This window comes from Heterodontus francisci, chromosome 38 (assembly GCF_036365525.1).
Source record: "Heterodontus francisci isolate sHetFra1 chromosome 38, sHetFra1.hap1, whole genome shotgun sequence".
NCBI lineage: Eukaryota > Metazoa > Chordata > Chondrichthyes > Heterodontiformes > Heterodontidae > Heterodontus > Heterodontus francisci.
In genome coordinates, this window is record NC_090408.1 from 16,197,873 (window position 1) to 16,219,815 (window position 21,943).

The 21,943-nt window shown below is 42.1% G+C and overlaps 1 protein-coding gene across 1 annotated transcript in view; it reads left to right on the forward strand.

Annotated features, from left to right (window-relative positions):
- The window catches only part of bnc1 (basonuclin zinc finger protein 1), a 93,280-nt gene that overhangs the window by 37,623 nt on the left and 33,714 nt on the right, over positions 1 to 21,943 (forward strand). The window contains exon 2 of the mRNA XM_068017612.1: positions 19,605 to 19,707. Within this exon, the coding sequence (XP_067873713.1) occupies positions 19,605 to 19,707 (103 nt within the window). The remainder of the gene's footprint in view (positions 1 to 19,604; positions 19,708 to 21,943) is intronic.

Below are 21,943 nucleotides of genomic sequence, written 5' to 3' on the forward strand. Positions count from 1 at the left end.
ACTGCCATCCACCTAACCAGCTTCATTTCCTAAAACCAAGTCCAAAACTGCGCCCTCTCTTGTTGGACTCGCTGTGATGGTCTTCTTGAGCCACTGCAGTCCATGTGATGTAGGTACACCCACATTGCTGTTAGGGAGAGAGTTCCAGGATTTTGACCCAATGGTGATAAAGGAACAGTGAATGTTGATGGTAGGGGATTAGGCAGTGGTAATGCTGTTGAAGGTCAAGGGGAGATGGTTAGATTCTGTCTTGTTGGAGATGGCCAGTGCCTGGCACTTATGCAGCATGAATGTTATTGCCACTTATCGGCCCGAACATGAATGTTGTCCATGTCTTGCTGTACGTGGACACAGACTGTTTCAGTATCTGAGGAGTTGCGAATGGTACTGAACACTACAATAATCAGCGAACATCCTCACTTCTGACCTTATGTTGGAGGGATCTTGGCTGCATTTACTGATGCAATTTACACTTGGGGCATGGAGCAAAATTCTTTCCTCCCCCCTTCTGTATTCATGATCCACTGATAAAAATGCAGAAGGTGTGATTTTGTAAGATTTTGTTAGCAATAATGAAGAATTAGTAGCTAATCATGAGGCATCTGCAGTAATGACCCTCTCATATTTTGACAGTTAACAAGCCATATAACAATTAAAAGTGTCAAAAAGGTCATTCGTCCAGCATGAAGCACATAATTGTTTACAGACGCGGCGGAACACCAGTAGTAAAAAAAAGAATCCCAATTATAGAACTCACTGGATTATCATTCCATTGGAATTGATGGAATGAAAGTCAAACAAAAATCTACCGCATTATATATTCAGTGATTGATACTTTACGATAGGGGCACAATTGTAGATTTGGTGACAAATGGCTTTCAAAACTCCTAACGCTTGATGGTGCAGTATACCTTTGGCACATTCTAAGCTGCTATTAGCCTACTTGTTAACTGGTTGACCTCACTGCTGTCTTACCTACTCAGCTGAAACTTGTGTAGAAGGTGTCAAAGAGTGGAGATTAAAATTTAAAGTATTGACTATCTGCAAATTGTGCGGATGTTTGGCTGAGGTACTCAAAGTATATTGTTGAATATTCTGTGCAGTGCCCCACGCCATGATTTGTCTTTTCCTCTGTTCTGTATACATCTGGAAGGTAAAGTAATTTTACAAAAGCAGTTACATCTGAAGCAGTCGAAAAGTGCAAAAGTCTAACTGATTTCCTTTACTTTTAAATTCTCAATATGAATTTTCAAAACCTAATTAACAGCTATTGGCTCACCATACTTAGGATTATGTACTTAGTATCAGGGTAACTATTTCAATGAATGAAACTTCAGGAACTTTTTTAACATATTATTAAGCAACATGAGTGGACAAAGGCAGCATCAATGACCAGCCAAAGAGACAGGTTTGATAAATTTGTCACTTTGCTTGTGAATGAGATTAGTATTGTATATGTGCGTCACAATAAGGACACTGACTCTCAAAGTTTGAGGTAAGCCAAGGGCACATCAAAACAAATTTAATCAAGAGACTGAGTGAGGCACTCTAAATTGCGAAGTTGGTGGACTGAATTTTTCCCCTTGGAAAATTACAGTATCTAATTATTAAAAACCACGTCCAGGAGATTTTTAGAGCCGTCTTACATGGTGTGAGGTCTGTCATTTTTTTAAAGGCACAGTGCGTGCAGAGTATTGGAACAGCTGTAGCCTGGAAGGCAGAGCTTAGAATGCTGACTGAGAAAATGGAATTGTCTTGTTCTCTAAAGTGCTGCCAAATGCAATGATTAAAGTGTCAAAAATCACAGCTTTTGAAAGGTTATTCCTCAGGCTGTCTCCTCCTTTTCCTCACTCCAGAAAAAATCCTTCTAGCAGGGCCTCCATGTCCTTTCAGACATGAAGAATCCGCTGTTCCCGGCTGCTTGTTTTCAAAGTTGAATAGAAGGGCCATAAATTTACAAACTGGCTCGAATTGACTAGAATTAAAAGTTCTTTTTTCCTATTTTTCTTTTGGCTATCATTTCTCTCCTCCTCCCTCAGAAGATTGGCTGTGCCCCATTTAAGAGCAACACAATGGACCTGTGAGCTGTTCCTGTACCCCTGGCCATACCTGTATCCATACAGCTGACTCCCCTCAATTCAAAGTTGCTTCATTCAAATTATCTGCAAATTCAATATTTTAAACACAAGGTCCCTGCATTGCTGTGATATGTATGTGGTTTCATTCAAATTTTTGGATCATTCACTTTTTTATTGCCAAAAAAAAAATGACCTTGAAATATTAAGTGTAGACTGTGCTTTGAAATGTTCCTGTTTGTTCAGCTCAGGAATGCTGGTTGTGAGCTGGAAGAAAATACTTCTCCATTTGACTCTGCAACCAGAGAATGGTTTCATAACCTCATTTAAAGTGCAAAAGCAGCACATAATGGCATTTGGTTGAAGTTTGTTAATCATCTGAGAAGCACTAAACATGAATTGAATCTATTAAGCGTGCTTTACTTTAGGGCAGCTGCCCATAAAAGAATGGTGGAATACAAAATGTATTAAAAGTGAAATAAGATATAATGTGTTCGAGTGCACATAGCATTTGTGTTCGATGAGTGCGTTGACCCGTTTTCAGTCGTGAACTTCTCCAGATGCCCAGTTCCAATATGATCTCTCAGCAAGGAAGATCAGTGGCAATTGGCTGTTTAGCTGACCAGCAAGCTACAAAGAGGTTCAGTGGAGCTGCTACGTCTATCTGCATCTGATCCTGATGCACCGTCACAGTACTTGGATTTTCCTTTAAAGAAAGACTTGCATTTATATAGCTCCTTTCACAAACTCAGGACATCCCAAAGTACTTTACAGGCAATGACATGCTTTTGAAGTGTCGTCACTGATGTGATGCAGAAAACATGGGAGCCAATTTGCACACAGCAAGATCCCACCAAATATCAATGTGATAATGACCAGATCATCTGTTCTAGTGAAATAAAAATAGAAAATGCTGGAAATACTCAGCAGGTCTGGCAGCATCAGTCAAAAGAGTAGCATTGTTAAGGTTTCAGGTCAATAGTCCTTTATCAGAGCTGACGAGAGGTCACAGACCTGAAACAGTAACTCTGCTCCTCTTTCCACACATGCTGCCAGACCTGCTAAGTATTTCCAGCATTTTCTGTTTTTATTTCAGATTTCCAGCATCTGCAGTATTTTGCTTCGGTTTTAGTGATGTTGGTTGAGGGATAAACATTGGCCAGAACACTGGAGAGAACTCCCTTGCCCTTCTTTGAAATAGTGCAATGGGATCTATTATGTCTATTTTAGAGGGCAGTTGGACCTCGGTTTAACATCTTATCTAAAAGACAGCATCTCTGACAGAGCGGCACTCGCTCAGTACTGTGTTAATCCATTAATTTTGTATCACTTATTTGATTATATGCACGTAGAGGGTGTTAATTGGGATCTTGCTTGAGCACTTCTAAGCAGACACTTACTGAGACTGGTGGAGGGTTTGGGGGAGGAGCTACTTGTTCATAATCCTTTTACTCTGTAGTAAATGTGAAACTGAGAAAAGATAGGCTCCAGAATTATCCTTCCATAACAAGCTTTCTGGAGTTTAACATACTGCACTGGGTTGTCGGCCTTGGTTTTTGTACTCAAGTGACTGGAGTGGGACTTGAATCCACAACCATCTGATTCAGAGGTAGAAATCGTAGTAATAGAGTTATACAGCACAGAAACAGGCCCTTCGGCCCATCGTGTCTGTGCTGGCCATCAAGCACCTAACTATTCTAACCCCATTTTGGCCACTGTGGCCAACTGAGCCACACCTGACACTTATTTAAGTCCCTAAAGCTCATTACTTTCAGAAACAGTTACTTATGTTATGCTATGAGCATTGAAGCTGTCCATGATTACTTGGCTCAACTATGTATGTATGCAGGACAGAGACTGAACGATAGGGCCCATGTGTTGCAAAATCAATCATTGGAAATTGGAAAGTAGACCCATGAAGATCTGTACTCTGAGAGAATGCCCAAGAGGCAGGCAGCCAGTGGCAGTGTAGGGCAACTCTGTTGTGGGACCATTCAGATACCTTAGGACACAACATTTTTTGTGAGCTGCTTTAATAAGAAGGAAACTGAAACTCTGCATTGCTACTCACCTCATTATATACATTTCAACAGCAACAGTTCTTCCAAATTGCTGACTTTCCCAAGGTACCAGGGCATTATTGACTATAAGTCTATATACAGTCATGTTCCCATCCATCCCATCACATATCTAGATGGGAAGAGTCTATTCTTCCATTAATGTGCCATTCATACCCACCTCACTACATGGTTCTCACAGGGGAGGAGTGACATCTTCGTTCTGAGGAAATCAAATATAGCACAGTGTTGAAGGAGAAAAGTGGACAGCTGACTCTTGGGGAAATATGTTGCAATCATTGTCACTGATGCCGCAGCACAACCCCTGTACCCCAAGGTCCCAGGAAAAGTGCAGCCAGGCACTTGGGTGAGTTCAGTCCTTTAGTGAACTGACATGGGTTGCTAAAGCAGGAGAGATCTTGGTCTGTAACCCAGAGAAGGTCTGCTTAATCGTAGCTGCATGCTATGTGCTGCCCAAGATCCATTCTGAGATCTCTGGCAAATTCTGGCTTCTTGTGCATCCCTAGTTTCCATCACTCCATTGTTGGAGGCTGTGCTGCTATAGCCCTAAGCTCTAGAGTTCCTTCCCTAAACCTCTCTGCCTCTCTACCTCTCCTCCATTTGGCAATTATTGTAAAGTTCTAGTGCTAGGTATTTTAAATGTGTTTTGTTGGTATGTTTACTTTTTTTAAAAAGGCAATAGTAAGGACTTTAATAATCATACATGAAAAATAAAAGAACAGTTAGTGCATGGGACCACTCGGGGCTGAAGGAGGGGGTTGAATTGTGAAGGATGAAGCTATGGCAGAGATACTAAATATTTTGTATAGGTTTTTATAATGATGGAAGGGAAAACATAACTAGAAGAACTAAAAAAGGATAGGGAAGAATTGTTAGAGATAATTGTACAAAAGAAATTGTCTCTGAATAAATGAGCAGAACCCAAGGTAGGTAACTCACCAAGATCTGATGGCTGCATCCTGGGATGTTGAAAGACAGCAGGGGCTCTAGCCACAATTTTTCATTCCTACTTAATGATGCAAATTGTTCCATTGGACTGGAGAGTAGCCAAGATCTCTGCTGCAGATACCATGGGTTTGCCATATGCTCAATGACAGTCAACAGCAGTGCTCCATGTGAGAGAAGGCAGTGCATACCTAGGTGATGGATTCCCCGACACGAGCTAGACCACCTTCTGTTCAAAGAGACAAGTCATTTCTCTGTGAGGTTCTGGTGCTCTGTCAGCCTTCGTTTAAAAGCAGGGCCACTGAAGTCTATATCCCTGTAGAAATCAGAAGGAGCACTCAGTATACTAGGCTTCTGCTCTGCAGCAGCTGGTCCCTTATCAAGTACCACTGACATTCCTTCCTCACCAGTGCTTGATGATTCATCAAGGCATTTTCTTGAACATCACTATCTACTTTCATCACTGTGTGCTGGTGACTGCTTCCAGAGACAGTGCTTCAGTGGATAGTACTTCCTGATTTGGCTGGAGAATGGGGTAAATAAGTACAATCATGCACTCAAATAACATTGTGCAAATCATATATCTAAATAATATGGGGCCGATTTCTGTACTGCCATCTAGTCTCCACAGACCTCCTACCTTTCAAACTCTCTATATCACACAAGTCAACTGTCATGCGCTTGTACATTGCCATTGGTGTACTGTTTTCAGCCCATTGCTTTTTCCACCCCATGCCCTCCAATTATTTATAAGTTTGGCTTTTAAAGGTATTGGACACAATAATTTGGCCATGGGAATTGCTTCCTGTTGTACATAAATTTTCTGCCATGTAGGCATGCATAAGTTAACTTAAATTATACTTCCCTTAGGTTTGGGAAGCAAGCAGGAGCATGGTATTAAACTCGGTGGCTTGTGGAGAGAAACACACCTGGACTCACTTGATGGGCCAAAGGGACTGTTTTGGTGCTGAAATGGTTCTATAACTGACATAAATCTATTGATTTCTAATACCTTACCTGTTACATTCTTAATATTCAATACTACCTTTTTGAAGTACACTCTTTACAGTAACAGCTTCCAGCTCATGCATTTATGTGTTGTGCTGGTACTTTACTGTGATAATTGTGCTTTACTATTTTGCTCTTCATGATGACCTGGAGTTTCATTCTCACCTCCAGCCAGTGATTGACACAGGGCTCACAGTAAGTGTCACGAGCTACCATCTTTCAGATGTAGGATTATGGAATAATAGAATCTTACAGCACAGAAGGAGTCTGTTCAACCTGTTACATCTGTGGCAGCTCTTTAAAAGAGCTGTCCAATCCAGTCTCACACCCTAGCTTTTCCCCCCCATAACCATACAAATTAGTTCTCTTTAAGTAGATGTCCAATTGCCTTTTCAAATTTCCTTTGGAATCTGATTCCACACCTGTGCGTTCCAGCTCTTAACCTGTGCGAAGAAATTTCTCATTTCCCCTCTACTCATTTTGCCAATTATTTTGAATCTATGACCTCTGGTTACCAATCCACTTGCCAGAGGAAACCATGTGCCCTATTTGCTCTATCATAATCTTAAATATCTCTATTAAATCTCCTTTTGACCTTCTTTGCTCTAAGGCGAACAATCCCGTTTCTCCAATCTTTCCACAGAACTGGGCTGGTAAGATGGGCAGAGCAGTAGCAAATGGAATTTAATTCTGAGAAGTATGATGCATTTTGGGAGGACTAACAAGGCAAGGGAAGATACAATGGGTGGTAGGACCCTAGGAAGTACAGAGGGTCAGAGGGACCTTGGTGTACTTATCCATAGATCACTGAAAGCAGCAGCACAAGTAGATAAGGTGGTTAGGAAGGAATATAGGATACTTGCCTTTATTAGCCAAGGCATAGAATATAAGAGCAGGGAGGTTATGATGGAGCTGTATAAAATGCTAGTTAGGCCACAGCTGGAGTATTGTGTACAGTTCTGGTCGCCACACTATAGAAAGGATGTGATTGCATTGGAGAGGGTGCAGAGGATATTCACCAGAATGTTGCTGGGCTGGAGATTTCAGCTATGAAGAGACTGGATAGGCTAGGGTTGTTTTCCTTGGAGCAGAGAAGGCTGAGGGGGGACCTGATTAAGGTACACAGAATTATGAGGGGCATAGATAGGGTAGATAGCAAGAAACTTTTTCCCTTAGCGGAGGTGTCAATAACCGGGGGCATAGATTTAAGGTAAGGGGCAGGAGGTTTAGAGGGGATTTGAGGAAAAGTTTTTTTTTCACCCAGACGATGGTTGGAATCTGGAACACACTGCCTGAAGGGGTACAGGCAGGAACCCTCACAACATTTAAGAAGTATTTAGATGAGCACTTGAAACGCCATCGCATATAAGGCTACGGGCCAAGTGCTGGAAAATGGGATTAGAATAGATAGGTGCTCGATGGCCGGTACGGACACAATGGGCCGAAGGGCCTGTTTCTGTGCTGTATGACTCTATGACTATGACTCTAACCCCGTCATCCCTAGTATCATCTTTGTAATCTCCTCTGTACCCTTTCCTCAGCCCTCAACATCCTTCTGAAAGTGTGGTGATGAGAATTGTATATAATACTGCAGCTGAGGCCTAACCAGTGATTTGTGAGGGCTATCATTTGCCAGCCCTACAGGCTTGTTCTGGAATCTCCAGGGATTCCAGATTAATCTGCAGTACACTTACTGCGAGCAAGCCAGGAGAAAAATCATAAAAATCGAGTTTGCTGAGAATTGCAGGACTTAGTTGGTTAAACGATTTTGTTGACACTGAGGCTGTTTTCCGTTTAGTTAAATTAGTTAAACTAATGGTTTCTCTTGAAGATGCCCTAATTTCCATCAAACCAACCAGAAATTATTGGGAATACCACGGTTCAAATTTTCAAAACCAGTTACTGGCCCCTGTCGAGCAGTTTGTATGTATGTGGAAATATTTGGTCAGCTGCAGTCCATAGCACGATTGCTTTTAATTGTTTTACAAAGGAAGATCATTCCTCTCGTATAATTATGTTTGGGTGTTATTTTTGTTGGGTGAGAGAGAGTTTAGTAAGGAGAGGGGTTACATGGCATTAGACCTCCTGAATAGTACGTTTTCCATGATTCTGTTGAGATTCAGGGGTTTTTTTTAAACGTGTATTGATCAAAGCACCTTCCATTTTGCATGAAACTCCTTGGCTTATGGTGTGCGTATCCAGCTGCAGAGCATAGTATAATTAGTAGAGATTAGCTCATTTTAAAAGCCACACTGTGACCCAGAAGCTGCTTGTGAAGCCATGGAAAATAGTGCTCTTTTAATAGAAAGTAACATGGTAACAATTTCTTTGTGCTCCATGACTGACTACAACTGGGGCAGGAATCCTCACGTAACATCTTGGTTTGCAAGCATTGTTGGTGTACTTGTCATTGGCAGCAATGTTATTGAGCTTTCCTCCTTACCAGAGTAAATGAGATAAAACAGCACTGTGCACTTGAAGGGGAAAAAAGGGCCAGCAATTGCTAATCTTGCCAAACAGAGATACCAAGGGATTACACTTTCATAATCACACAGAATCCTCCTCACCAGTAAATCACATCAGAACGGAATGGTGAAATGTTCTGCAGCTGCAAAACAGAACAGACTGAAACTTCAACTGTTTTGGAGCAAGACGGCAGCTTTGCGGGGAAATAAATAACAGCGCAGAAAATAATAGTCCAGACCATTTGAAAACAGATGTGTTGTGTTGGGGTTTTTTTTATGGCTATGCAGGGCCATCTGGGAAGGAGAACCAGTAATTTTCATTGAATGCAAATCGGTGATAGTACAAATTTTATATTTGGTTACAAATTCTAATCCTCTGTGAGTGTTTATATATTTATGAGGGTACAGACATTTTCATATAACGTAAAACTTCACAGCACCCAACATATGTCATTTAACCCATCACACCTACATCAGCTCTCTGAAAGAGCTAGCCACTGTTTCTGGTTGGACATTCCATCTATGAAATTGGACAGGGCCCAAAAAATGAGCGCGGGAATCATTAATGCAGGATTACACTGCACCCGTTGCTTCTAATAGAGGCTGCGTACAAACTTCAAGCTGCCTGATAATTTAAATTATTTTTAGCGTGCAGCCAACCATAAGCATGCTGTTGAGTGCCTGTGCGCTGTGAGCAGGGGCGCAAAATCGAGGGATGCTAGCACGAGTTAAAGCAGTTTCTGGAAGTCGTTATAAAATTGATTTTGATGCGGGGAACACTCAATAATGGCAGAAAGCAGGTTCCCAGGTTTTTGGACATTGCACTGGAGGCCTTGATAATAGGAGGTGAAGAGGAAGAGAGATGTCACCTATTCCCGAGGTTCACTTGAGACCAGACAAACTTTGCAAAGTCAGTGGGGCCAGTTAGCCATGGATGTCTATGCCAGGAGTCTAGTCCCGAGGACCTGAATTCAGTGCCACCAAAAGTTCAATGGCCTCACACAAGTGGTCAGGGTCAATGAATGTATCTTCAAATGCCATATTCCACTAACTGTACCACAAGACCCGCACACTGCTCAGTTCACCACACCCCATCACGCAGCTACCAACAATGATGACTCATACCTAGCGTTCAAAGCTTCACCTCACCCTCCCTTGAGTCCTGATGGACTTCATCCTAGGGTCTTAAAAGAGGTGGCTAATGCAGTAGTAAGATGCGTTGGTGTTAATTTTTCAAAATTCGCTAGATTCTGGAAAGGTTTCATCAGACTGGAAAGTAGCAAATATAACTCCTCTATTCAAGAAGGGCAGAGGCAGAAAACAGGTAACTGTTGTGGGGAAGGTGCTAGAATCGATCATTAAGGAGGCTATAGCTGGGCACTTAGAAAATCTCACGGTAATCAGGAATAGTCAGCGTGGTTTTGTGAAAGGGAAATCATGTTTAACCAATTTGTTGGAGTTCTTTGAAGAAGGGATGTGCTGTGGATAAAGGAGAGCCCATTGACGTACTGTGCTTGGATTTCCATAAGGCATTTGACAAGGTGCCACATAATAGGTTACTGTGCAAAGTAGGAGCTCATGGTGTAGGGGGTAACATATTAGCATGGATAGAAGATTGACTGGATGGCAGAAAACAGAGAAGATGCATAAGTGGGTCCTTTTCTGATTGGCACAATGTGACAAGTGGAGTCCCGCAGGGGTCTGTGCTGGGGCCTCAACATTTTACAATTTATATCAATGACTTCGATGACGGGAGCAATGGCATGGTAGCTACATTTGAAGATAACACAAAGATAGGTTGAGTGAGTGGGCAATAATCTGGCAGATGGAGTATAATGTGGGAAAAAGTGAAGGTGTTATGCTTCAGTTATACAGGGCATTGATGAGACTACATCTCGAATACTGTGTGCAGTTTTGGTCTCCTTATTTAAGGAAGGATGTGAATGCATTGGAGGCGGTTCAGAGAAGGTTTACGAAATTGATACCTGGAATGAGCAGGTTGTCTTATGAGGAAAGATTGGACAGACTGGGCTTGTTTTCATTGGAGTTTAGAAGAGTGAGAGGAGACTTGATTAAAGTTTATAAGATCCTGAACGGTCTTGGCAAGGTGGATGTGGAGAGGATGTTTCCTCTTGTGGGTGAGTCCAGAACAAGGGGGCACTGTTTTAAAATTAGGCATCACACTTTTAGGACAGAGATGAGGAGAAATTTTTCTCTCAGAGGGTTGTGCGACTTTGGGACTCTCTGCCTCAGAAGATGGTGGAGGCAGGATCATTGAATATTTTTAAGGCGGAGGTAGATAGATTCTTGTTAGGCAAGAGAATCAAAGATGGGGTAGATGGGAGTGTGGAATTCGAAATGCAAATGGATCTTATTGAATGGCAGAGCAGGCTCGAGGGCCGAGTGGCCTACTTCTGCTCCGAATTCATATGTTCTCACACACATGTCACAACTTCCACACACTGCCAGCTTTTCAGCCATTACAGCCACATTACCCACACACATTGCACCACACTCACTGACACACTTCCTTCTCTCTTGCAGGACAAGGTGCCACATAACTGGAGGCAACAGGACCCTTAACCAGGTTCAGCTGCATGTTCTAACCCCAATAGAAGAGATGGTGGTTACCATCATTGGAACAGCCATGGCCGAGGCCATGGCCAACAGTGAGGCTGAAACCATCAAAGATGACCGTATCCTCATACCTAATCCTCTTCCTCTTTGGGGAATTGGGGTTTACTGGTATCACAGTCAGATGAGTCGATCATGCACAGCCTGGCCAGAAAGGGGGTGTGTTGGTTCCCTCCTCCCTTCCTCCCGTTCCTCCTCGGCTGGTTGCTGTCGAGTTGGTGGGAAGGGCTCTACTTTCATAATGGCAAGGTTATGCAGCTTGCAGAAGATCACCACGAATCTTGACACTCTGTCCAGTACTGCAGGGCTCCTCCAAACTGGTCCAGACAGTGGAAACATTGTTTAATCTGTTTTATCTCATTTTGTGTGGCAGCACAACCTTTCTTTTATGCATCCTTCTGGTTTGTCGTGGTGACTCAAATGCAGACGGAACAGTGGACTGCCACAGAATGAAGGCATCATGACTGCTGCCAGGATGCTGAGTATTGACCTGCATATGGTCACACACCAGCTCAACGTTGAGGGAGTGAAATCCTTTACGTTTGTGGTGCAACTCGAGTTGAAATGCAGTCAGCAACTGACCTGAAAGTAGTTGATGATCCCTTTAAATGATGCTGGTGGGGAGTCCTTCCTGCTTCTGAATACATGCTCAGTTGTGCATGGTTCAGAGAAGGCGTTAGCTGGAGCTCTGAACTCCAGAATTGCAGCACTGGCGTCAAGTCAGTATTACAAGCCAAATTGATGTCACAGTCTGCAGACTTCCAGCAGACGCTCCCCATGTACAGTTAATGCCTTCACCAAAAGTGCATCCGGCGTGGCTCACTCCAGAAGTATGAGGGCATTGTGGGCACCATTTTGGAGGCAAAACATTTGTAGCACCCAAAAACTGGGCACTAAGCCAAATTTCACCGCCTCCATGTCATGTTGACCATCTGTGCAAATTTTTTTTTTTAATTCTCCCAACCGCCCCCTTATTTTCATAAATGTTTATTTACCTTCTATATAATTACACTTTCATTACTATTTACAAACAGTGGAAATAGTTTTCCCAATTTACCCTGTCAAAACTCGACATAATTTTGAACATTTCTATTGCATTTCCTCTTAACTAGTGAAAAGAAACCCTTCTAACTAAAGCCTCTTATCCCTGGTATCACCTTTAATAAGTCTCTAAGTCCCTTCTGAGCTCTTTCTATTGCCTTGACATCTTCCAAAAGGAGGCTATCTAAAACTAGACACAATAATCCAATTGCAACCAAACTGATGGTTTGCATAGGTTTAGCATTACTTCTGCTTTCTTCTCTTGTGCCTCTATTTATTTTTTGGCAGCTTTTCATCTTGTCCCACCAAAATCTCCATGTTTCTGAGCTCCCTAAGGCTCTCTGCTCTTCTATTTCTTTTCAGTTATGGTATATGCTGAGTGAAAAATATCTTGTATCTATGCACCACATTTCAAACCAATAAATAGTTACTACTGTTACGTAGGTCGACCAACATGATGGCCATTTTGCACATAGCATGTTCCCCAAACAATGAATGAGATGAATCACCTGTTGACTAGTTCTGGTGATTTTGGTGGAGGAAGGAGCATTGGCTCTGGAAGAGACAGGGCTTCAGTTTAACCTCTCATTTGGTAGGCGCCACCTCCAACAGTGCAGAAGTCCCTCAGTACTGCATTGGTGTTTCAGCCTGTATTATGTGCTGAAGTGTCTGGAGTGGAGTTTGAACCCACAGCTTTCTTGCTCAGAGGTGTGAGTTCTTTTTTTTTCCAAAAAGGATAGATCTCTTTCATTAGACTCTTACTGATATCACATCAATGAAGCCACCTATTTAGCAGATATAGGGCGGAATTTTGTGCATTCTAAGAAATAATTGGGGGTCGGGACCATTACTGGATCCCAACCCCGCACTGGCTGAAGGCATCTTCACCTGGGAGATATTCCCGGAGGCAGCCAATTAAGAGGCCGCCTCCAGTTCCGCCGTCCAATTAAGGACAGCGGGCGGGTTCCTGAGGCCACAGACCCAATCAGAGTGCCTGCAGCCTTGGAAGGACTGCAGCCCCACTGCGGATGTGGGCGGTGCCACTGTCGGAGGGGGACTACGAGGCGAGGCGCTATCTGAGGAGGTACTGAGTTTAATTAAATAAGTGGTGGTCCCAGCTGCAAGGCCACCCCTGTGGAGGGACCCCTCACAGATGCCTGGAGGCTGCAGCTGTGGCCCGCTGATGGCTGTGATTCTAGTATGGGACGAGTGGGGATGAGTGTAGGAGGCCTCACGGGGCCCCCCCCAAACCAGTCGCCGGCAAACTGCCTCCAGGCACCTGCTTGGCCTGGCCCACAATGGGGGCCCGGTCCGTCGCTGGGAAGGTCCAGGCGGTGTCCCCAATCAGCTCACAAATGCGTAGCCAATTATACAGATTGGCTATCCATTGCCAGGTGAGTATCTCCTGCTGGAGATGGCCCGCCTCTAGGAAAATCAGCCGGAGGCAGGAACCTGTCGGCCTACTGGCCTGACGCTTATATCTCTGGAGTTTCTCCCAGCGCCATTTCAAACCCTCCCCCCACAGGACTGGGAAGATTTCTTCCATAGACTGTAACCCACTTAAGCTGAGACCCACCTTCAAATGGATCACTCATGTAGTAATTTTTAATCAGCAAAATGATTCAAACTAGAGACTTCTGATTCAGAACCCAGAACTGGCCCGACGCTTATATCTCCACAACTCTCGGGCAGAGAATTCCAAAGATTCATGATCTTCTGAGAGAAGAAATTCCTCCTCATGTCTGTCTTAAACGGGAGACCCCTATTCTGAAACTATGCCCCCGAGTTCTAGATTCCCCACCAAGGGGAAACATCCTCTCAGCATCTACCATGACAATCCCCCTCAGAAACTTATATGTTTCCATAAGATCATCTCTCACTCTTCTAAGCTCCAATGAGTAGAGGCCCAACCTGCTCAACCTTTCCTCATATGACAGCCCTTTCATCCCAGGAATCAACCTAGTGAACCTTCTCTGAACTGCCTCCAATGCAAATACATCCTCCCTGAAATAAGGAGACTAAAACTGTACACAGTACTCTAGGTGTGGTCTCACCTGTACAGTTCCCTACTTTTATGCTTCATCCCTCTTGCAATAAAGGCAAACATTCCATTTGCCTTCCTATTTACTTGCTGTACCTGGATGCTAACGTTTTTGTGTTTCATGTACAAGGACACCCAGATCCTTCTGTACCACAGCATTTTGAATTTTCATTCCATTGTGGAGGCAGGACCGACCTCTGGTTGGGCTGGCCGGCAATTTCCAGCGACCGGCCAATGTGCCAGTTTACCAACATGTTACCACCTTGGGCCATTTTGGAAAATCTGCTTTGGGGAGGTGATGACTACTCGCCTGCAAATTGCGGGTAGCCATTTAAGCCAATTAAAGGGCCTATTAAGGCCACTCTGCGAGCACTGACTGGAATTTTCCATTCTGCATGTGGACCCCCTGCTGAGGCCATAGCCTAGACGATGAATGGAGGAGGCCTCCCAGCAGCAGACCAGGGGGGCCAGCACTCCGTTATTGAAGTTAAGCCTCCCCCACCCCCACCCCCGCAGTCACGTTAACCGTCAGGCTGCATCAGATTTTCCCCTGCACAGTGACAGTCTGGCAGCTGTGGCCACTTTTGTTTTAGCATTTTGAAGGTTCTTCAGAGGGCACTCTTAAGGCACCCTCTCTTGCTGCTACCTACATTGGCAGTGCACACATCTGATGGTAGGGCTGCTGGTCTTTCAGTGCTGGAGGGTCTCCCATTGGCTGTCCAGTCTCGGGAGTCCACCCTCTGCCTTTAATTGTCCGGGCTCCCGGAAGCAGCCGCTTAATTGGTCGCCTCCTCGAAAATCGCCCTCTGGGTGCTGGCGCCGGCATTGGTGGCTTCCCAATCTGCATTTCCTCCAGACGCTCGGATTGGAACCCAAAAACAAAAATTCAGCCCTTTGTGTCCTCCGCACAATTTACTTTCCCACCTAACTTTGAATTGTCAGCAAATTTGGCAACAATACACTCGGTACCTTCATCCAAATCATTAATATAGATTGTAAATAGTTGAGGCCCCAGCACTGATCCCTGTGGCACCCTACTAGTTACAGTTTGCCAACCTGAAGGTGATCCATATATCCCGACTCTCTGTTTCCTGTTAATTATCCAATCCTCTATCCATGCTAATATATTACCCCCAACACCATGAGCTGTTATCTTGTGCAGGTACCTTTTATGTGGCACCTTACTGAATGCCTTTTGGAAATCCAAATACACTACATCTACTGGTTCCCTTTTATCCACCCTGCTTGTTACACCCTCAAAGAACTCTAATTTGTCAAACACAATTTATCCTTCATAAAACCATGTTGATTCTGCTTGATTATATTATGATTTTCTAAATCTCCTGCTACTTCCTTAATAATAGATTCCAGAATTTTCCCAGTGACAGATGTTAGGCTAACTGGCCTATAGCCTGCTTTTTCTCTCTTTCCTTTCTTGAATATGGGCATGCAATCAGCTGGGAACCTTTTCTAGAATCTAAGGAATTTTGAAAGATTACAACCAATGCATCCTTTATCTCTGAAGCCACTTCTTTTAAGGTCCTTGCATGCAGGCCATCAGGTGCAGGGACTTGTCAGCCTTTAGTCTCATTTGTTTGCCTTGTACTTTTTCTCTTGTGATAATTGTTTTAAGTTCCTCCCTCTCTTTTGTCCCTTGATTTTCTACTGTTATTGGAATGCTTTTAATGTCTTCTACTATGTAAACTTACAAAATATTTGTTCAAAGTCTGTGCCATATCCTTGTTTTCTATCATGAATTCTCCAGTCTCATCATCTAAGGGACCAATGTTTACTTTAGTTACTCTCTTCCTTTTTATCTATTTGTAGAAGCTCTTACTGTCTGTTTTTCTATTTCTTGCTAGTTTACTCTCAAAATCTATTTTCTCCCTTTTTTTAGTCTTCCTTTGCTGGTTGCTAAAATTTTGTCAATCTTCTGGCCTACCACTAATCTTCACAGCATTGCATGCCTTTTCTTTCAATTTGATAACATCCTTAACTTCCTTACTTAGTCACGGAGGGTTCATCCTTCCTGTAGAGTCTTTCTTTCTCAATGGAATATATCTTTGTTGAGAGTTATCAAATATTTATCTCCTCAAATGTCTGCCACTGCATATCTACCATATTAACTTTTCATATATTTTCCCAGTCCACTTCAGCCAACTCTGTCTTCATACCTTTGTAATTGCCTTTATTTAAATTTAAGGCACTAGTTTCTTCACACCAAAATCAAATATTCCAAGGTTATTTGTAGCACAGACCTATCTCTGCATTAGCAAGGTTTTAAGATAGATATACCAAGCGAATGCAAACATGTGGATATATATCATGGCAATTGTAGTGATGTTAATGCCACCAATTGTACATAGTCATGACATGTAACTGGCTGCCTAAAAGTACAAAGCATAATTTTACTCAAGTACTCAGTGTCCTGGCATCATAAACTGTCTACAAACCCAAAATGGAGCTCAACGCTACCATTGTGGAAACCCTGCTCCCTGCTACTATATTTGCATCAGTCTGACTTTTCAATTTCCACTTTTGACTTTACTTGGAGTTGTCAAACTGGTACCAGCTGCTTGTAAATTTGTTTTAGTTCTACGTTGTGGTCTTGTCCTGTAACAGCCGTGTAGAAACGCTGGAAGTCTAGCATGTGGACTTGGAAATGTTGGAAGCTCCATCACTTGTTACCCTTAATAATTGTTGGAGAGAGAGAGAACTATTTTTGTTGTCTCTTTTTGAGCGGGATCTGTAGTTGGTACCAGAATGTGAATGTCCTCCCAGTTCAAGACCTGCTTTGTTCATCTCTGTGAATTAGGAACATATAAGTATTGATTTTCACGTGCACTTTACTGAGGAAATATTATTCCCATTGTGCAACAATGAAATCAAGTCCACAGGGAAAGGAACTTCCGTAGTTCTAATGCTACAGAACAACAAGTGAGAGCTGTGTTTGACAATGAAGTGAAACTGATGCTGTGTCATTCTTAATTCTAAATAGCCAACCTGCAGTATTCGACAGCTAGTGTACATATAATTATATTAGATTAAAAGCTGGTATGTAGTTCCTTATTATTACACATCAAAATAAGTGAAATTATTGGAGGGGTTTCCGTTTTGAGCTGTTTTGCAGTGTGGACTCTTTCTGCAGTGTTATTCTCCTTAAGAATCACATCTGTTCTACATTTCATTGAGAAGTAACTAAAAAATCTGCAGTTAGCATTAAACATAGCGCTTCAATAAACTTTTTTCCTATAAAAGTACATTTGGTATTTCAGGGATATTGCAGGAATTAATCCAGATATTAACTTTTTTGTTAATTGCCAATTTTGTCATCAGTTTTAGCATGCAAGTGTATGGAAATCTGAGCTTTTGCTCAAGTACCAATCTATGTAGCCTACTTTGGAGCTAGATTATTGTGTTTTTAATCTGCAGTCATGTGTATGTGAATAAACGTAATTAGGGTTTCTCCCCTGAAAGCCTAATCTATTCAGTTAAGACATATTCCACTGCTTTGACATTGTATGAGCAAAACTTGTGCACTTTTGGCAAATAAAACAATCAATGGAATGTGGCTGAAGACCAAGCACAATATCTGTTTATATAGCTGCAGCAAAATCTCCAGCCCTTGGAGACCCTCACACACAGGTATGTAACACACATTTGAATCAAATGCACTTGTCCGCTGTAAATAGTTTCCATTTGGCCTCCTTTTTCTTCACTGAATAGAAGGACGTATAGAGGAATAAAAACAAGCAGCCTTATTATCCTACAAGGGACAAATGGCAAATCAATGCAAAAGTCTGCATGTTACAATCATTAATTGATAGATTATTCAAAACAACTGCAAAACCATTATACAAACTAGAGTTGGATTCCCTGAATTTGATGAAAGTTTTTTTTAGATATTAAGTGGAATAGATAGGCAAGTAGAGAAAATCCTTCCTCTGTTTGATGAGTATAGGACCAGGGAGCATAGTCTAAAAATTAGATCTGGACCTTTTAGGAGTGAAGTGAGCAGTCATTTCTACACGCAAAAGGTGGTAGAAATTTGGAACTCTGTTCCCTAATTGGCAATTGGTTCTAGGTCAATTGTAAATCATAAATTTAAAATTGATAGATTTTTGTTATCCAAAAGTATTAAGAGATAGGGGGGCAAAGGCAGGTATATGGAGTTAGGTCGCAGATCAGCCATGATCTCATTGAATCTCATTGCGGAGCAGGCTGTAGGGGCTAAATGGTCTGCTGCTGTCCCTATGTTTCCTAGGTGCATTCACTTTTGTTGTTATTTGAGACAATATGAACACAAAATGCTTAGTCCAACATATGCCTCAATGCTAGAAAGCAAGATGGTGTGTTGTTTTTGAATATCGACCAATCAGTATGTAGTTTGAAAGCAACAGCAAAGGCACTCTCCTGTGGAATGGGATTATATTAATCGGAGTAGGTTCATTTAATTACTTAGAATTTTCCACACAGAAAGAGGTCATTATGTCGGTTTATGGTTTATGTCGGTTTTTTTTATGCTCCACACAAGCCGCCTCCCACTCGACTTCATCTGCATAGTAACAATGGGAGTTGTTCACTTTTAGATACCCAATTTTTACACATCACTTTATTCTTTCGAATGAAAATCCAGTGTTCTTGCGATGATGGGAAAGTTTGACATCAGGCAATTTTAGTAAGACAGCTTCCGTAGGAGTCACTCTTGCTTAAGAATTGAAGTGTTGCAGCATGTTGCAAGTTATCTGCAAGAAATTTCATATTTAAATGCTAAACTTGCTTTAATATTTTGTGGCGAGTTTATTGAAGGTGAAACACTTTCCTGAGATATATTGTGAAAAATTGCATAAATTTAATCTCTAAATCATACATGTAAAGTCCATAAACAAGCAGTTGAAAGATAATTGGACCAAGATCTATAGCACGATGTCTGCCAAAATACAAGCTTCACTGTGAAGTTCAAATACAATGTTGTTTCCAACTTTTTTGCTACATAAAACCTGAAGTGTTTCCTTGTAATGCAAGACTAAATGCATGCTCAGTGTTCCCTTGTGTCATGACAAAAGAAATGTTAAAAAACAGTACTATTTTTCGAATGGTAGCTCTAAATTTAAGGTCACCAGTCACCACTCTGAATAATCCAGTTAGTTTTAATGACGATTCACTTGGCCATGTGGTTAAATAAGTAAATTTTCCATTGTTTAATGCTTAAACATATTAAAATGTATTTTATGTACTTGTTGTACATGTGGTGCAGTCTGTGTTGTGTTAATGGACACCCAACATGCTTCATACTTCATTCTTTCTCTATTTTCAGGCCATTCGCTGCACACTGATGAACTGTAACTGCGAGTGCTTTCAGGCAGGGAAGATCAACGTACGTCAATGTGACCAGTGTAAACATGGATGGGTGGTACATGGTAAGGACTACTGGAGATGTTGATAATGACATCCCAAGACAGTCTTGGGGACCCTTGCAAAGATGGAGCCGTCTACCCATCCAGTTGACAATTAATCCCATGGCAGGCATTGTGATGTCCTGAGGATTGGTAATATGACACTCGTTCACCTTAAGAACAATCATAGAACCCAATTTCCCCCCTTCCCTCCAGACCCTCAGCACAAACCTCGTGCACTATTGCTTTGGGCTCCTTTGAATGTATTTTAAACATTCAACTTGAAATTGGAATCCAAGCTTTGACTGTCATTTTCCTATGTACGTTTACCTAGTGATGGAGAAACCTAGGGGTGCAGATATGTAGATCATTAAGGCAGGTGTGTACGTAGACAAGAGGCACATTGAATATAAAAACACCAAAATGACGTGCCATTGATTATGTTAAAGTTGCAGTTTTGCATGAAGTTCTGGATACCCCATTAAAAGAGGGATAATAGAAGCATAGAATTGATACTTAATGGATCACTAGAATTATACCAGATAAGCACAATTATAGTTAATTATAGTTATGCAGAAAGATTTAGATATTTGGAACATTTTTCAGAGAAGGTAGGTGAATGGGAGAGTTTCAAAATTGTGAAAGGTAAATGGTGAAAGATTGTTTCTACTGCTTAGCAAATCTGTAACAAGGGAGTGTGGATTTGGGATTACCATTGGAAGAATGGAATTGGAATTAGAATACGTTTTTCTACACAGAGGGTTATTAAAACTTTTAATACTTTATCACAAACAGCTATTGAGATGCACATGATGACATTATTTAAAAGGGAATTGGATAAGGGAATGAAAAAAGGTTCAATTGAAGAACAAGCATTTGTACAGGCCCAATCACATGAATGGCCCCTTTCTGTGCTCGAAACTCTATGATTATTATGCTGTCAATTAAATTATGTCATCTGGTATAAGCAAACATGAAAGCAGAACATGGGAGAAAAAAGCAGCACAGATGATAGATTCCAGAAGCAGTAAGAGCAAGGACCAAGACAATGTTCTGTTTTTAATCTGTAGATAAAATGGAAACAGGAAAATAGCACAGATGGCAAAATAAAGACTTGAGGCTGCAGTGACCAGAAAGTATAGTCAAGTAGTCAAAGACCACGTAGTCAAAGACCCTTGTAAAATTGGATAAATAAGTGTAGTTATGCAGATTATGCTAATAACTCACGACAGAGTTTCAGCACAGGAATGATTTCTTGAATGGCCTCCTCCTGCACTTAACAGGATTTGAAAAAGTCACATCCTTCATGTTGTAGCAGATGAGCCACAGTGAAACACGATGTTGACCTTCAGAGACCTTAAAGCACTATCTCAGAGATGCAATGAGTAGGGTTGCTGTAAATCTACTCTAAATTTTCTTTAAGAGACTGCTTACTGATATTTGAAGTGGCCTGAATTATGGAGCTGGTGTTCCCCTGTAGTAGGCTCTGCATGTGTGGTAGGAATGATGATATGTAGACTCCTTCCAGCCTGAAGGGTGCTTTACCTACAAGGCACAAATCAGAAGTGTCAAGGAATAGTCTCCACTTGTCTGGATGAGTGCAGCTCCAACAACACTCAAGAAGCTTGACACCATCCAGGACAAAGCAGCCCTCTTGATTGGCATTCCATCCACCACCTTCAACATTCACACCCTCCACCACCAACAGACTGTGGCAGCAGTGTGTACCATCTGCAAGATACACTGCAGCAACTCACCAAGCCTCCTTCAGCAGCAGCTTCCAAACCTATGACCTCTACCACCTAGAAGAACAGGGCAGCAGACGCATGGGAATACCGTCACCTGCAAATTCCTCTCCAAGTCACACACCACCCTGACTTGGAACTATGTCTCTGTCGCTGGATCAAAATCCTGGAACGCCCTTCCTAACAGTGCTGTGGGTATACCTACACCACACGGACGGCAGTGGTTCAAGAAGGCGGCTCACCATCATCTTCTCAAGGGCAATTCAGGATGGGCAATAAATGTAGATCCTTTGCTTTTGGGGCCTCACCAAATGTTTAATCATTATCATTATGAATATTATCATCAGACATCTTTAGAGCCTTGTTCAAGAAGATGATGATTTCTTAGTGAGATTGTGAGGGAATAGATGTGGAAGTCCAAATTGTATTTACTTCAAGCACAGCTAACAGATTTGTGCACAGGACATCATGCAAGAGAACTTGCCAGACTTGACTATGGCCGGAATTTTACGCCG